This window comes from Protopterus annectens, chromosome 11.part0, assembly GCF_019279795.1.
Source record: "Protopterus annectens isolate FY-2018-M chromosome 11.part0, PAN1.0, whole genome shotgun sequence".
NCBI lineage: Eukaryota > Metazoa > Chordata > Ceratodontiformes > Protopteridae > Protopterus > Protopterus annectens.
The window spans coordinates 610,930,407-610,949,714 of NC_056745.1; the positions used below are offsets into that span (position 1 = coordinate 610,930,407).

The 19,308-nt window shown below is 35.5% G+C and overlaps 1 protein-coding gene across 5 annotated transcripts in view; it reads right to left on the minus strand.

Moving 5' to 3' along the window:
* The window catches only part of NAV3 (neuron navigator 3), a 1,719,037-nt gene that overhangs the window by 262,857 nt on the left and 1,436,872 nt on the right, over positions 1-19,308 (minus strand). For all 5 annotated transcript variants that reach the window (XM_044088077.1, XM_044088075.1, XM_044088074.1 and 2 more), the window contains 2 exons: positions 7,750-7,910; positions 368-556 (listed from right to left, as the gene is read on the minus strand). In XM_044088077.1, the coding sequence (XP_043944012.1) occupies positions 368-556; positions 7,750-7,910 (350 nt within the window). The remainder of the gene's footprint in view (positions 1-367; positions 557-7,749; positions 7,911-19,308) is intronic.

Consider the following 19,308-nt stretch of genomic DNA (forward strand, 5'->3'; position numbering starts at 1 on the left):
ATCTGGTGACACCTAAAATCATACAGTGGTATGTCTCATAGAACATCCACTGACCAACAAGCACAGTGCAGTGGTGTGTTTGTGCCATGATACATGAATCCTGTTTAATGGGATTTGTGGAGGAGAACTGAGACATACCTGAGTGTATACCTAATGTGTTTTACATGTCACTTACAGAAAATGGTACAGTGATAATTTAGGTAGGATGTCTCAGACTGTTGTGAGCTGCTGCAAATCACATCACATTAGACAATTAATTATTTCTTGGCATAAGTATTTCTTCTTTCATATGGAAGTATTGCTTATCACATTTTAATTCAGCATATATCAATAGATAAAACTCTTCCAAGATAATTTTGAAGTTTACCTTCTTCTAAGCTGTCCCTGAATGATCCCGATCGGCTCATTGTCTGAGGTCTTTCTTCCAAAGATGTGGCACTGCCACATAATGGCGAATCACCGTAGAGTTCAAATGAGGTTTCTTGTGCTGGGATGCTGTTTGAGCGCATCATGTTGGGTCCAGGGAGATTAAACTGGGATAGACTTGTGGGGCTTACTAAACCAAAAACATTAAATATAAGTTTATGAGATCAGCATCACAATAATTCAGCCAAAAACTCTGTTTAATGTACATAAATGGAATCTTAATTTTTGGAAAAAAATACCATATAATAATGACATCATTCAGTATAACAGCTACACATGTTTAGAGTATCTGTAGTATTGAAGACCCCACATTTCATAACACTGTCTATACCAATTCACCATTTAAGTCTTGCAAAGCCCATATACACTTGTCAACATCTTTAACAAGGTTGGCAGATGGTGTTAAAAGAATAAACAATAAACAATGTAATCCAGATACTAATGGTCTGTGTGTTTTGGGGGGCTGTTGATGACTTTTTTTACTATTATTATTATCATTATTATATTTTTTTAATTTAATATCCTGACAAGAGTCAAGGAGATACTAGGTCTGAAGGGGTTTATATTGGATAAACGAAAGTTTATCTTATCGAATGCTGACATGAGCGAAAATCCCAGAACCTGAAACCACAGTTGTGAGATCGTGGTACAGTGAAGATGGGAATATTTGCCCTTTCCACACTGTAGTGTGATCTTGGAGTTGGAATATATATTTAGCGGGGGGTGTGGGGGGTGCACCCCCCACAATTGCAGTTTCGAGTATCGGGATTTTTGATCATGTCAGCGTTCGGTAAGATAAACTTTCGTTTATCTAATATAGACCCAGTCTGAGGTGTGTTCTAGGGAGACGTTTAAGGATGACATGTTTTTCTAACCTAATATCGTTTTGTAGGGGTGGTCAAGATAAATAGGACTGTTTGTCAACGTTTTGTTGTTGAAACAAACTGTACTTGTGCATGAGTACAGTGTGTATGATTGAACTGAAGTAAGATCACGTGCAAGTTCTTGGCTATGTGATGTGAAAGAAATACAATATTTTAACAGTGGCCCTTTATTTTCATTATTTTAAACATTGTAGGCTCAAAGCATATTCTCTGGGTAGGCAATTGGAATGGAGCAATGCGTATGTGCAAATGGAATGACTGCAGTTCTATCTTGCTTTGCAAGAGTAATGTGCATTTTAGTGTAGTAATATCGACCACAAGCTCTGAACTCTTAAGTATTGTTTGTGTAAAAAAAGTATACTTAATTAATGACAATGTCATCTTTTTTGTTGCTGTTTTTGTTTTTAACCTCGTAAGATTGTCATATACTGTGGTTGGGGCTGTGTGAATGGAACAAATGGCCCGGTTGCTTACTGTTACAGTTCTGCAAAGCTAGAATTACAATACTTTTCTGTCTGTACTTTATGATAAATGTAAAATAATTAGCAAATTTACGAGTAATTCTTAATGTGTTATTTCATGTCTGTTCATGTATATACTGAATGTTTGTTTAAAAATATTTCTAATATTTTGGAGCTTTTCTCCCTCACATATGTTGAATTTTTTTTTAAGTAAATCTGTTTGGAGAAACCTGGGTAAACAAAATTAAAATAAATAAAATGAAATGTGTACATGGCTGGCACACACAAGCTGTGACTAATGTTCTGTCAAAAAAATGAAAGCAATGCAGTTATGCGATGCAACTGTTACTATTATTTGTACCTTAATCCCAACAGTTAAAAAACAGTTACTTTAGTTAGGTAATAGGGCTGTTTATGAATTAAATGAGCTGACTGGCCTTAAAGTTAGTATATATAGTTAGCATATATAATTACAGTTTACACAGCTTTTGAGGTAACATAATAAACATTAAATATTGCCACCTTATTTAGAAAACTATTTATTTTCTAGCATAGTTAGCTATGGCCGATAGAAAACGACCATCTGGAGCTCAGAACTGAAAAAGAAAAGCAGGAAAAGCCAAGGAACTAGCAAAGCAAGAGGGTTCTTTCTTGAAATATATTTGCACATGAAAAATAACTGAAGAACAAGAATATGACCACTCTCTCAGTGAAACATCGGATGTTGAATGTTTTACTTCTATTATGAATGATGTTGATCCAAAAACAGATGTTTCTCAAATTAGAGAAAAAGAAAATATTGGAACAAGTGAAAAAGAAAATGGTACTGGGCCTAATCTAGATTACAGTGACCCAGCGAACCGGCCTTCTCATTGCAATGATAATTTTCAACAGATTTTAGTACAAAATGGACCACAGCAGGTTATTACTTATGATTTTCCCAAAGACGCACAAAAAAGAAGATTTTCTCAGACACACTACCAAAGATTACTGCCTAATGGTGACAAAGTACACTGTCAATGGTTAATATATTCGATTTTAAAAGATGTATTTTTTTTATTTTTGCTACAAGTTATTCAACACAAAAGATTCGTCGGCCCTACAAGAATCGGATTCAAAAGATTGGAAAAACATTGGAGCAATTCTATCTTTACATGAGAGGAACACCTTTCATTTAGATAACTAGCAGACCTGGAAATAACTTAATTTACATTTATCAAAAGAAAAAACAGTCGACAGTGTTAACCAGTAAAAAATCAAAGAAGAAGAACAATCTTGGCAAAAAATATTGGAACGTTTCATTGCTTTGGTCAGAGTACATGGCACTCAAAACCTGGCATTTCGTGGTACTAATGAAAAGTTGTACAATGTCAGTAACGGTAATATTTTAAGGTCTGTTGAATATCTAGCCCTTTTTCTCCCTGCAATGAATGAACATTTACAGTTGGGTGTGCAATGGATGAGAAAGAAAAATTTTGGAGTGAGTTGGATGAAGTGGTGATGACTGTACCCAAGGGTGAGAGACTGGTGATTGGAGCAGATTTCAATGGGCATGTTGGTGAAGGGAACAGAGCGGATGAGGAAGTGATGGGTAGGTATGGTGTTAAGCAAAGGAATGCAGAAGGTCAGATGGTAGTGGATTTTGTGAAATGGATGGACATGGCTGTGATGAATACGTATTTTAACAAGAGGGAGGAGCATAGGGTGACATATAAGAGTGGAGGAAGATGCACGCAGGTGGATTATATCTTATGTAGAAGGGCCAGTCTGAAGTAGACTGGAGACTGTAAAGTGGTGGCAGGGGAAAGTGTAGTTAGGCAGCATAGGATGGTGGTTTGTAGGATGACATTGGTGATTAAGAAGAGGAGGATGAGTGTGAGGGCAGCACCAAGGATCAAATGGTGGAAATTGAAAAAGGGTAATTGTGAGGTGATGTTCAGGGTAGGGTTAAGACAGGCACTGTGTGGCAGGGAAGAGTTACCGAATAGCTGGGTAACTACAGCAGAGCTAGTAAGAGAGATGGCTAGAAAGGTGCTTGGTGTGTCATCTGGAAAGAGGAAGGAGGACAAGGAGACCTGGTGGTGGAATGAAGAAGTACAGGAGTGTATACAGAAAAAGAGGTTGGCAAAGAAGTGGGATTGTCAGAGAGATGAAGAAAGTAGACAAGAGTATAAGGAAATGAGGTGCATGGCAAAGAGAGAGGTGGTGAAGGCTAAGGATAAGGCGCATGAAGGGTTGCATGAAAGGTTGGACACTAAGGAGGGAGAAAAGGACCTGTACCGATTGGCTAGACAGAGGGACCGAGCTACTATAGATGTGCAGCAGGTAAGGGTGATAAAGGACAGTGAGGAAAACGTACTCACAAGTGAGGAGAGTGTGTTGAGCAGATGGAAAGAGTACTTTGAGGGGTTGATGAATGAAGAGAATGAGAGGGAGAGAAGGTTGGATGATGTGCGGATAGTGAATCATGAAGTGCAGTGGATTAGCAAGGAGGAAGTAAGGATAGCTATGAAGAGGATGAAGAACGGAACGGCTGTTGGTCCAGATGACATACCTGTGGAATCATGGAGGTGTTTAGGTGAAATGGCAGTGGAGTTTTTAACTAGATCGTTTAATGAAATCTTGGAAAGTGAGAGGATGCCTGAGGAATGGAGAAAAAGTGTTTTGGTACCGATTTTTAAGAATAAGGGTGATGTGCAGAGCTATAGTAACTACAGAGGGATTAAACTGATCAGTCACAGCATGAAGTTATGGGAAAGAGTAGTGGAAGTTAGGTTAAGAAGGGAGGTGATGATTAGTGATCAGCAGTATGGTTTCATGCCAGGAAAGAGCACTACAGATGTGATGTTTGCTCTGAGAGTGTTGATGGAGAAGTACAGAGAAGGTCAGAAGGAGTTGCATTGTGTCTTTGTGGATTTAGAGAAAGCATATGACAGGGTGCCTAGAGAGGAGTTGTGATATTGTATGAGGAAGTCGGGAATGTCAGAGAAGTATGTAAGAGTGGTACAGGATATGTACAAGGGTAGTGTGACAGCGGTGAGGTCTGCGGTGGAAGTGACGGATGCGTTTAAGGTGGAAGTGGGATTACATCAAGGATCAGCTCTGAGCCCTTTCTTATTTGCAATGGTGATAGACAGGTTGACAGACGAGATCAGACAGGAGTCCCTGTGGACTATGATGTTTGCAGATGACATTGTGATCTGTAGTGAGAGTAGGGAACAGGTGCAGGAAACCCTGGAGAGGTGGAGATATGCTCTAGAGAGAAGAGGAATAAAGGTCAGCAGGACTAAGACAGAATATATGTGTGTGAATGAGAGGGAGGATAGAGGAATGGTGAGGATGCAGGGAATAGAGGTGGTGAAGGTGGATGAGTTTAAGTACTTGGGATCAACACTTCAGAGTAATGGTGAGTGTGGAAGAGAGGTGAAGAAGAGAGTACAGGCAGGATGGAGTGGGTGGAGAAGAGTGTCAGGAGTGATTTGTGACAGATGAGTACCAGTAAGAGTGAAAGAGAGGGTAGTAAGACCAGCTATGTTATATGGGTTGGAGACAGTGGCACTGACAAAAAGGTAGGAGTCAGAGCTTGACGTGGCAGAGTTGAAGATGTTAAGATTTGCACTGGGTGTGACGAGGATGGACAGGATTAGGAATAAGTATATTAGAGGGTCAGCCCAGGTTGGAAAGTTTGGAGACAAAGCCAGAGAGGCAAGATTACGTTGGTTTGGACATGTGCTGATGAGGGATGCAGAGTATATCGGGAAAAAGATGCTAAGGATGAAGCTGCCAGGTAACAGGAAAAGAGGGAGGCCTAAGATAAGGTTTATGGATGTGGTGAGAGAGGACAGGCAGTTGGTTGGTATGACAGAGCAAGATGCAGAGGACAGGAAGAAATGGAAACAGTTGATCTGCTGTGGCGACCCCTAACGGGAGCAGCCGAAAGAAGAAGAAAAAGAAGAATGAATGAACATTTACGCAGAGTCAAAACTCAAGAAATAATGGTCCATTACTTGGGAAAGGATATTCAAAATGAACTTATAAATATCCTAGAAGGTGCTATAAAAAAAGATATTGTCACTCGTAAAATCGGCAAAATTATTAATCATCTTGGATTGCACACCAGACGTTAGCCATACTGAACAAATGACAATGCTTGTACCTTTTGTTGATGTTATCAAACTATCAGATAGTAAGATGTTTGAGCCTGAGGTAATAATAAGGGAACATTTCTTAGGATTTGTTCCACTAGAGGAAACTAGACGTTCCTTCATGACAAAAACTTTGATTGAACAGCTTGAACAAATGGAATTACCAATTGAGAATCTTCGTTGTCAAGGATATGATAACAGAAGCAGTATGAAAGGCAAAGAAAATGGTGTACAAAAGAGAATTCTAGACATAAATCCACCAGCCTTTTTTGTTCCCTGCAATATACACTCTTTAAACTTAGTGGACATTGATGTATCAATGTGTTGCCTAGATGCGTCTAGTTTTGTTACTTTAGTCCAGCAGATTTATAACTATTTCTTTGCGTCAGCTCATCGTTGGCAAGTTTTATGTAGCCATGTCTTGGACTTACCCATTAAACCATTAAGCGAAACAAGATGGCAGAGTTGGATCGATGCTTTGAAGCCATCAAGGTATCATCTTGGTAGTATATATGATGCATTAATCCAAATCTTTGATGACCCAAGACTAAAAGGTTCACCGACTGGAAATAATTCCCGCATCAAAGCAAAGGCCCTTGCAGATGCAATTTGAAAACACAGACACACACACACACAAACACATACATACATATATATTACACACACACACACACACACACACACACACACACACACACACACACACACACACACACACACACACACACACACACACACACACACATATATATATATGTGTGTGTGTGTATGTGTGTGTGTGTGTGTGTATATATATATATATATATATATATATATATATATATATATATATGTGCACTTTCACATAGCTATACTTCATTAATGAGGGATAATAGAAACTCAGAGAGATTATAAATTAATAAGACAAAAATTTCCTTACTGCCTTCACCCAGAGAGGCAGATTGTCCTTCCTTGCTAACAGAGACTATCACAAACCATAAAATGCATTAAGGGCAGCCACGATGGTGCAGCGGTTAGAGTTGTCACCTCACAGCAAGAGGTTCTCCGGTTCGATCCTCGGCTGGGGTGCCCTCTGTGCGGAGTCTGCATGTCCTCCCTGTGGTCGCGTGGGTTTCCTCTGGGTGCTCCGGTTTCCTCACACATCCCAAAGACATGCTGTAGGTGGATTGGACACTCTAAATTGGCCCTAGGTGTGAGTGCGTGCGTGTGTGTGCCTTCTGTGGAAGGTTGGGTGCCAGACTGGCAACTCAACACCGTAAAACTCCACTGCCAGTCATGAGCAGACAGGTGATCCGCTGTGGCGACCCCTAACCGGGAAAAGCCGAAAGAAGAAGAAGAAGCTGTAAAACACCCATCCCTTTTTTACATATTTCAATCATATTTTGTTTTCAAGTTATAACAATTGCCAGGTGTTTTGATATATCTAATCACCTTTACACTTACTATTTTAACTTAATCCAATGAAGGTCTTGTCAATGTATTCCAGTTAATGATTAATATATTGTTAAAGCTATACCAGACCTTCTGTAAAACTTAATTTTCCTTTAGAAATGTAAATATATGACTCCCCTACTGCAGTTATAATGGTTTAGTTTTAATTTGCAAGGCTTCTTGACTATCTGGATAAGCATTCATATGTAAATAAAGTGCTAGATATCAAAGACAGAAAGCTGAAGCTTGCAAATACCTCTGGTCCTGATCCCCTTTCCTATTGCTGGCTGGATTAATTTGCAACTTTTACAGTTTTAGGATTGCTTTAATCAAATAACTCAAAAGAAATATGATCTAACAAACCAGGAGGACATTCTTCTAATGGAGTCAGTCGCGGCTTACCTAAGTTGGTGAAATGATATTTTCCTGATCCCGATGATGGCATGCCACAGGGAGAAGCTAAGGGGGACTGACTTCCTGTGTCTTGCAGACCACCTGTTGAGTGGGAACGGAGCCATTCTTTACCTTCTTCCTGACTTGTCTGACGTGATGAAGGAGTGTATCTGTAAAACAGGTCACATAAACAATTGTTAGATGGCAGAATATGTCAGAGTAGTTTGTGGTGTCTGATCACTCACTTTTAATATCCATATTGAGTGATTACATAAAGTTCTTTCATTTCCTCACAGTTAAGCAAAATAGTATTCTTAAATTAGGGGAAGAAATGGGCAGTGATTGAAAACAAGGTAATGTCTACAGCCTGCCTTTATTTAATGCAAACAATATATATTACTTATTGATATTTTTGGAATTGTTTTTGAAAGAAGTATTAGGAAAATATGATTAAGAATCATATATGTTAAACTACTGAGTTTCTTCATGCAGCTGTTACAAGAATGACAGAAGGGCTACTGATAAATATTAAAACAGAGAAGAAAATGTTAAACTCTGAATGTTTTCCATGCATGAATGCACTTTCAGTAATCAAATGCTGAGAACAGAATTTCAGACGCATGCTGTTAATACACTTTATAGACGGTGTCGGTACACTTATCAAATACAAGCAGTATGTCTTCATACCAGAGAAACAAGAAAACATTTCTTCAAAATTTGTGGTATCAACTACAAAATTTATGAAACAATTTTTATGCAAAGAGACCATTTAGAATTCAGTGAGAAAATTGCAAGAGGATGCACCAGTTGTGTTCATTTCCAAAGGTACGATTGACAAAAGGGCAAGGACCTTGTAATCCACAGACAAATGTCACAGAAAATGTTTTTGCATAGATTTTATTTAAGTTAATTCAAAGTTTGCATCTAATGGTAAAGAGATTGCATAGTAATGGGGTTTCAGAGCACTGAAATATTTTTTCTATTCTAAATTATCGCACAGTAGTGTGTGTACTACTTAAATCTACCCAGTACCAATATTCAATTAAAAAAATACTTCACAACTATGACTAATGTGAAGCACCTCAATTTATACTATACTCAGTTTATGCTTTACAGTGTTATGATGAATGCCACACAAAATACAGCTCTGTTGTCTTATATTACAGGCATCTCTGCTTGCTTATTATGAACTCAGATAGATCCTAGGGATAATAACTCCAGGATAAACTATCACTAAGCTGAGTGAGTGTTTGTAAGATACCTGAAAGCAGTTGTCTTAGAAGAAGTAATATACATTCTATTTATTAGTTTTGTGACAGTTACATTTGATTCATTAAGGTGTATTTCCCACAGAGCTCGATGCCATGTGTGTCAGTTTATCTACTATATCTGTACATACAAGTAGAAACACATAAACATATGTTTGAGTGTGTGTGTGTATTCTGTCTTATTTCTCTGTCTTTGCATTTAAATAGTTGAGTTTTTCAATGCTGTTTAGAACTCACCTGAAACACTAAATTTAATAATGAAAGATGAGGCCAAGGAACTTTACTGGCTAAAGAAACATACATATCAAATTCAAGTTCACACTAAAACTGTGTTTTTCAGCACTCAGTGTCAGAATAAATATCATTTCTAGACAACGATGCATCATGTCAGAGCTCCTGTCTTTCTAATGATATCCTTTACAGCATGATACATCTTTGTTATTTTGCAGTTCATTTACTATACAAAATATACAGCTAAAGTTATTTAGTCACATGATATCAAAAGCTGGTCCTAAAGCCTTCACAGTTATGCTTACGTTTGTTTACTCATACACCGCTTGTATGTATGAGTATCTAAGGATACACTGTGAAATAAAGCCAATGAACCACAAACAAAATATTGAGTACACAAAACACAGCATGTACCCTTCACTGCATCTCTATAAACAGCATACAAAAACACATATTAGTTTTAAATTTCACACAAAAAATCACCAATGGAAACACCACATGTTTTGGAAACAGAACAAGTCAGAAACATACTGATTTGGGGGAGAGGAGCCTAGATAGCCAATTGAGAGCAGTGAAATTTGAGAGCTCCATAAACTAGTATAATATAGGGAAATTGTATTATTTTCAAGTTTAAAACATCAGAAATCTATAGATAAACTACTAAACTATATAAATATCAATTTTGGTGGAGATATACAAACATTTTCCTGTCAAGTAACTTGGAGATATATTGAGTCACTGAATATGAACAACTCAAGGAATTCTCATTCAGATGCTGCTTTGAAAAAAGAACTGCAATTGATGACATCTACCTTACATGAGCTATCTTTGAATATGGATGGCTTTACAAATGACTTAGAAAACCTCAAATTAAATTCTCAAAAAGAGACTGATACTCTTAAGGAACTATTACAGCAACACCATACAAAAATAACAAATATAGAGACTTCTCTAAATGGCATTGAAGGGACACAAAGAGGAAGAATTCCAAAAATAATTTCTGCTTAAACAGAATACATGGCTGCTTAACAAAATAGATGACTTAGAAAACAGGGAAAGGAGAAACAACATAAGGATTTGTGGTCTGCCTGAAAACACTGAAGGGGGAGGCTTTATTTAATTCTTAACAACCTGGATTCCTGAATGTTTAGACTTGAAAGAGGGACTTTCATTTGGGATTGAAAGGGTGCATAGAGCACTGAGGAAACCTGCTTCTAACTCAACAAATACTCCACCTAGATCCATAGTCATAACATTTCTTTCATTCCTGGACAAGGAACTAATATTAAAATCTGCTTGGAGAAAATCACCCTTAAAATACAATCAAAGTCTGATAAGGTTTGACAATGATTATTCTTCCAGAGTACTAGAACAAAGGAAAACAATCTGGCCAATAATAAAACTGTTGAAACAAAACAACATTAAAGCACAGCTGGCCTTTCCAGCCAAGGTAAAAATACTTTTTGTCAATGAGAAGAGAACCTTTAATGACTTAGAAGAAGCTAGTATATTCATCAAAAACAACAACATAGTGTCTATCCCAGAAGAAATGGAATGGATGGTTCCCACTCTTAAAAGAATAAAAGAAACAAATCCTTGGACTGATGCTAGAAAGAAGAAACTAAAAACTGATTCCAAGATAGCTGTCCCAAAAAAATAACTATTACAACAACATCTCTCAAAATATCAACTGATATGGTACATCACTTGCCATCTGTTTCTATTAAAAAAAGAGGGATTCTTAAACAACTGAGAAACAGTAATGATTTATTCAGAATGTTGAAAGAGTCCAATAATTCTTCACAAACAAAGTAGGTCAAGATGGGTTACTATTTACATTATATATAAGCCAAACAAAGCAACATATAATGCAAACACAGAAGTTTCTATTCCCCTACTTGAACTCAATGAATACTTATCTTGTTCATTTTTCATTGATTTTACTTATAATAATTTAAGTAATTAATTAACTAATTCAACAAGGTACCATTCATCAGAGTTCAGACTCAAATGTAACAAATTAACATCATATATAATAGCAGTAACAGTAGAGTGTTTTGAAAAAAAATGCTGTCAAGGAGACTAATGCCTTCTTCAGTTAAATAATAGTAGCAAGCTCTTAGTACAAATTTCATCATTATTCTGTCTAAATATAGTCAATATCAATTATGGCAGGTATCACAGCTATGAGTGCTGTTTGATTAATCCTGATATGGTGTGCGTGGATGCAGCCATGTCTGGCAGCAAGTACAAATGTCATTATTATTCTGTCTAAATATAGTTAATATCAATCATGGCAGGTATCATAGCTTCGAGTGCTGTTTGATTAAGCCTGACATGGTGTGTGTGGATGCAGCCGTTGTATGTTGCCGTTTTCACCTCTGGGAAGCTGTGAGTTGCGACTTGTGATCGAGGTTTACTAATGCTTGTGTATTAGGAAGAGACATTTGGTCTTTTAGCCTGGATCCACGGGAAGGGGGTAGATAAAACTGTGATTTGGGATATTTTGGCAAAGAATAGTTTGTTTATACTGAGTGAGAGGTGGGAAGGCTGGAAGAATGTGTTATCTCTTGTGGCGGCTTGTTGGGAGTTTTTTTTTTATCTGTTTGCTCTTCATTCTTTTCCTGGCTGCTACCTCGCTGAAAGGGAGGGAATTTAGGCTTGAAGTTGCAGTGAAGTGAAGCTTTGCTTCAGGTGCATCGCGAGCCTCTGGTATGCAGTACACAGACACACTAACAGAAACAGGTGCTCCCAGGTTGCTATGGTAATGGAGACAGAGTGACGATAATGCTTAACTGCTCTGAGGAGCCTCCAAGATGATTTTCGGCAATAAAGTTTTTGGTTTTAAAAAAATATATAATAAAGGGGCTGTTTTAAACCACATGTACACATATTGATGGTCGCCCAACACTTCGTTTAGCTCATTAAGTTGATTCTTGATAAAAAAAATAAATAAATAATAAGAGCAATTTTATATTTAAAATGTATTTTGGTCCAAACACATTAAGGACTTACATAAGAGTGGAAGTCTGAGTTATTGTGAAAGACTAAGAGCACTTGGTCTTGTGCAGTACCCTTTGCAGTGGTCTGGGAGGTGAGCCTGCTTGGACATGTTGGGAATATGGGGATAGCTGATTTTAGGGGTGTTTGAGGTTGCCAGGAAAGTACTAGAGAATCAACAGATTTCCTTTGTGGAAACATCTGTGGGAATGGAAGGTATGCTGACTGGTTCACTGGCAGAGTGGCCACTGAATGGAACAGGCTGGTAAAATGGAACAGGACAAATATTGGTTTGGATATTTTAAGAACAGCCTGGAAACACACCACATGAACTAGTGAATGGCATTCTGGCAAAACTGGATGGGCATTGTTGCCAGTGCTTGAAGTACTGATATGTGTGTATGTAAGGATGGAAATATACTTATAACAAATAAGAATCTAGAAAGGTCTCATAATTTAAAGTCTGTGGACTGTATAAACATGCTTGGAAGGAGCTAATAATAAGAATAAGCATTACAGCTTGTGGTGTCTCAAATAACTAAGCAACAGCCAGAAAAAAAACCCACACACAATCGTTATGTAATGTATGATTTTAGTAAATCGAGACATAAAATATATAATCGTCATATAAGATGAAGCAGTCTGCTGAATTTAGATATTAAAGACAGGATTTAATAGCAAGGGCTTGTGTATAATAGCACTACTGTCTTAACATGTCATAAATGACATACACTACATTGAACATCAAGGGGAAGCATGATGATGTTCTTATATAAGTAAATATGCATAACAAGTCATGTAATTGCTTTAACTGGAATTGTAGTTTTTTTAACCCATCTTGACCATATATAATATTTAAGTGGTTACCAAGGTAACCAATGTTTTATACATGATCTCAAACTGACAAAGTTGTTCAAAGGAAACAATAGAAGCCTGAACTTGAAATGTTGCAGAATGTAACAATTACATTCTGAACAAATAGTATTAAATTGACAATAATCACTCAGTTTAACCTTTGCTGATTATACAAAATAGAATGCTGCCATGTAAATCTAAAAACTTTCAGTATATGTCATAAAATGGCAATTTATGAATATGGAAAGGGAACTTGTAATCATTAATCATAATAAGGGAATTTGTTGTTTTTAACGTATAATTTCACTCATTTTATAATAAGAAATGACAGATATGAAAATCCTTATGTGTAGGAAATGGGGGGGGGAGGGATGCACCGATAATTAAAATGCACTAACTTTTATCAGTGTTCACATAAAACAAACTCGATGCTTTAAGTAAGTTAGCAACAAAGTGATTACTTAAATGCTGGCAAACAATGAAATATAACTTCTGATATATCCAGTAAAATACATTGTATTATAAACATTAGGTATAACTATTATTACCATCTATTTACATTAAGTAATATGTTTTGAAAGACTATAAGAGTGAATATAAAACAACCCAAAAACCAGTAAACAAGTACTTCAAAATGCAGGAACTGCAGAGTAAGGTACCTCACAAACTTGTTCTCCTTCAGGAACACCAAAGCAAACCAGTGTACTTTCTGCTCAGTTTGTTTACTTCAAGATGCAGGAACTGCAGAGCAAAGTACGCATGGACCGATTAGAGCAGTCGGCTCTATCTCAGTTGTCCATACATTCAACACCGAGCACTTCTACTAGCAATATTACATCGGATGCTTCTGGGACCCTAAACAACCAGGGAGAAGGACAATTGGCAGCATTTACATCTTCTTTACCTCCTCTACGGTCAGATACTAGGCAGAATGAGGTAAATATGCATAATAATGCTTTTAATGATGCTAATACTACGAATTATACAAACGTTAATACTTTGAATACCCCCATGTTAACTGAATGGCTTAGAAATTACTATAATACATTGAGAATTTCCCAGTCCACTAATATTACTTTCAGTGACCAACCTATTGACTTGGACCACTATTTACTAAAAATTAAGAAACATCAAGATGGACAATTTATTTTTCAAAGAATGTCTGAATCAAAGGACTGTACCTAAGGACCTACGTATGTGGTGCTATCCTACGGGATTGGTAGCAGGCTCTGACTTTCATAAAGATTTACTGGAACTTTTTGACAGATTTGGTTTCGAATATATGGGGATGGTAATAAAATACAAGGAAAAACTGATTGAGACATTGAATGTAGAAGCTGCAGCACTCGATAGACAAATTATACAGAACCTTATTTTTTCAAATAATAGATATGACTATTGTCGAATCTTTCGTACTATCGATGAACAAATTCTGAGCATGAAAAAGAAAATGAAGAAACTAACTAGAGATGAAAAGGACTATGGTAACAATCTAGCTTACCCCCCCCCGCCCCATCACAAGTATGCCAACATAATAGGGGGGGAACTGAATCTTATTCTAATGCTAACTATGAGAACAATGTTACTAATGATGCAGACTTATATGATGAAGATTTTTTTAGATGAAGAACAGTACCCACCCCTCAGATGGTTGGAGCGGATAATGAATCAGCAAAGAATCCAACCACAACAAGTGACAGGCTGTTTCAATGCCCATCAATCTGGCAGAGGGAGAATGAACAACAGTGGGACCAACAGGAATACTTGGAGGGAGAGACAGAGACAATAACTACAACATTAACAAGAAATTGTTACTTGTTACCATCTTTGAAAGTAAATTTTAACTCTGAAAATGACTTTAAAGTTTATAATATTTCGGATATTACCTTGACTGTGACCATGTGTGATCTGTTAGCTAAGGGATTCACATTTGTACCTGACCATCCTACTAATTTAGTGCATACACTTACGGATTTAAAACAATATATTAGAAAGTTTAACTTAAATTATATGTTTCAGAATATTGAACAAATAAGGGACCCCTTCAGAATTTCTAGCACCTACAACCCCCTGATACACCCTCTCTTGGCAATATTTGAAAGAGTTTGTGAGTTAGACCTTCGGGAACTCTGTAAAAAGTCTAATAGAAGAAAAGTTAATAAGAACTTAAATTTTAATTAAGAATTTGAACTAGAATTTCAGATGTATAATAAAGGGGTAAGAATAATGAAGCCAGACAAAGGAGGTGGGGTTGTCATCATGAACAAAATGGACTATAATAATAAGATGTTTGAGATATTGAATACTGAGACATACATAAAAAGCTCTTTAAATGAAATGAATGGAGCCTATAAAAAAATTAAGGGGTTTATACATGACATGTTTATTGATGGCTTTATTTCTATTAATGAAATGCATTACCTTTAGGATGAATTTCCATCTACCCCAGTTATTTTGGGGCCCCCAAAATCTACAAAAATTTAAATCAACCACCTATGAGACCAATTGTGGATACTAGGAGCTCCATAATATATCCTATGGCAAAATATTTGGACAAAGAGTTGAGTACATATATATGGGATAAGCCTACTGTGTGCACTGGCTCATTTTTTAAGAAAGGTTAATGAAATAGAATATAAGGATGAATACTTATTTATTACAGTTGATGTAGTTAACCTATACAGTGTCATACCACATGAGATGGGCATACAATGGTTCTGTGACTACTTGCTGTCTAAGAATGTAACACAAGAAAAAATCAACTTGCATGAGCAAATGCTTGAATTAATACTAGGAAACAATTTAATTTTATTTGAAGGCGAATATTTTCTCCAGAATGAAGGGGTGGCAATGGGCTCCTCTTTTGGGGGCCTATATGCCAATATTATCATGCTAGAATGGGAGAAACAATATCTTAGTCAATCTCAGTTTCTCCCATACTGTAAAACCTATGTCCACTATTTGGGTGATATATTCATCTTGTGGGAAGGCCCTAAGGGGTTGATACCTTCATTTTTGGAGTTTATTAATATGACAACAGAATTTTTGAAATTCAAGTATACTATAGAAGAAAAGTCAATTCCTTATCTGGACATATTATTGAATAAGGATGATGTTAATAAAAGATTCTTGGTGGAAATTTTTTGCAAAAATACATATTCCAATAGTTTCCTCCATTTCAGTAGCTGCCATCCTTTTAAGCAAAAATGGGCAGTGGTCAAGGGGCAATTTGTCTGGGCAGCAAGGATGATTATGTTAGAGGAATCTTTTTTGGAAGAATGTAATTTACTTAAACAAATGTTTACTAAACATGGTTATCCAAGTAATTTAATTCATGAATTGATGGATGAAGTAAAAACAAAAAGAGACAATGGCCATTTTTTACCTATTTTGAGACCCAAGAGTACAGAAGAGCAACATAATAGGAATAGTCTGGAGTTTGAAGTACCTCTACATACAGTTGTTGCTTCCAGTGGCATTGCAAATGATAACCCTAGTCGAATGATATCTTACCAAAGTAGTTTTTTAACAACTTATAACAGGGATGCACCTATGGTAAAAAATATTTTAGTTAAGAATTGGAACTTAATTAATAATGATAGAAAGATGAGAGAAATTTTAGGGCATGCACCCATCTGTGTTTATAGGAAGGGACACTGAAGAATTTATTTGAACCTAAGAACAATAAACAGTATAAGGGCCACATGTATAAATGTGGGATGTGTAAATTTTGTAAGAACATTCTAGAAACTAATAATATAGAAATTAAGGGGGTGAATATTAAGTTCAAAGAGAAATTCTGTTGTACATCTGAAAGAGTGATATACTGTGCCCTCTGCTCTAATTGCTCCTGTTTCTATGTGGGCAAAACAGAGAGTAAGCTAAAGAGTAGAAGTGGAGAACATCTGAGGAACATTTGAGACAAATATGAATTTAATGCCCTAGCTAAACACATTTCGGCACATCCTGAGCATAGCTTCAAATTTATTGTGTTAGACAGTGTAAAACTAATGGAACGGGGGGGGGGGGGTGGCCATACTTATTAGAAAAACTGGAACTTTCCTGGCAGCTTTGTCTGAATTCATTGTATTGGCCAGGTCTGAATGACAATGTGTCTATTAGTAGTTTATTAAAAATAAAGGCATTTGATAGACACTAATAGATTAATCTTGCTTATTATTCTTTTTATATATACATTTTTATATATGTATATTATATATATATATATATATATATATATATATATATTATTTTTTATATACTTCATCTTATAAAATTAATTTTATATATATATATATATATATATATATATATATATATATATATATGTATAAATATATATATATATATATATATATATATATATATATATATATATATATATATATATATATATATCCTGTTATCTATTATAGATTTATACAGTTACATAGTAAGGTTTTATATACAGGTATTTAGTCTATGGATTCATCTTAGAAATCCATTTTATGCCATGGTAGGGCTTTTTATGTCATATAGGACTGTTATTTATTTATTTATTGCTATTAAAATCTGTTTAGTAATTGGATAGTATTATCATGCAGTGTGAGCAAGTGTAATTATTTGTTACATGAATCATTAGGGTCTCTTTATGTAACTATTTAAATATTGATATATATTATGACTGTTTTTTATGTGCTGCCACTTTAAAATTTGGTTTCCTGCTTAGCAGGAGGAAATTAAGTCACTATTCATTTGTATTTTAAATGTAGTTGTGATGACAATACATTGTTTCTGATGAAGTCTCTTTTAAAGTTAATTTGAGATGAAAGCGCTTATTTGTTGTTGTAAAATAAAGCTTTGGTATTCCTGAAGGAGAACAAGTTCATGTGGTACCTTGCTCTGCAGTTCCTGCATTTTGAAATAAGAGGGAATATGTTAAATAACTGTGTGCTATAATATTTTGAGGTCTTTTATATGATACATCCTACTTTACTATGATTGAATTGCTTGTCATCTATCTTTCATGTAAATATTAATTGCTTATACAATAAGTAAACATTTATATTGTATTAGAATTCTGCCTAATCTACAATACTACTATATCTGTTCAAAATAATATAAATATTGCTTATTCCTATTGCAAATATTCTCCATATGATAATTCAATTTATGGAGCTCAGATGTTTTGGATTGTCAAGGTATGAGTAATAATCTGATGGACTTAGGTTTATCCATCAGATTAGGAATGATTTTCATTCCATGGCTAGTGCGGATCTTAGTTTTGTTAACATTTATTAATTTAAATTTGTTATTTCACAAAAACATTTTTAGTATGCCTGATCAAAACATTACTTTACTGGTAAACACTCAAAGTATAAAACTGATAATTTCCTTTAAAAGCTCAAACATATACTTTATAGTTATCAGAGGAAAATGTTTAATAGTCATAATAAAACAAAAATACAGCTCAATATGGATTTAACTTTATTATCTTTAAATACCAATGGCTTAAACAATCCTAGCAAGAGATCAAATCTACTAAAATATTTAAAACTGAACAAAGCACAAATTGTCTTCCTTCATGAAACTCATTTCAAAACAAATGACAATTACAAATGGAATCCTAAGGAATATATGATATTGGGACAATCCACTTATAAGACAAAGACAAAAGGAGTAACAATTTTATGGAAAAAAATGTGATTAACCCAGAAATAATTTATAAGTATGAAGATAAAGAATGCCTTATGGCATTAGTAATAGTTAAATATAATAACAGAATATGGACCCTAGCCAATCTATACTGGTTCCCAGGCATTGGAACAGGAACTGTTAAAAAAACTTGGATTTCATTTCCAACAATTATAAAGGCAACTTAATATTAGGAGGAGATTTTAACTGTATACTTGATATTTCTGAAACTCCAGATAAAAGACTGCTGCATACATCTGCTGTATTAAAAGCTTTAAACAAGTGGGTAGAATAATTTAATCCTGTAGATACTTTCAAATTTAAAGAAGATAAATCTTTGTTGTTTTCCCATCAAGATCACAGAATTGGTACCCAAACTAGAATAGATAAAATATTTGCTGCCCATGACTTACACTCTAAAATCACTAATTTCTCAATCACTCCCTGCCCTTTTCAGACCACAATTCATCGATACTAAAACTTCAAAATGGGTAAAAACCATTAATCTTTAACTCCAGAATTCCAGCATATATAACTAAAA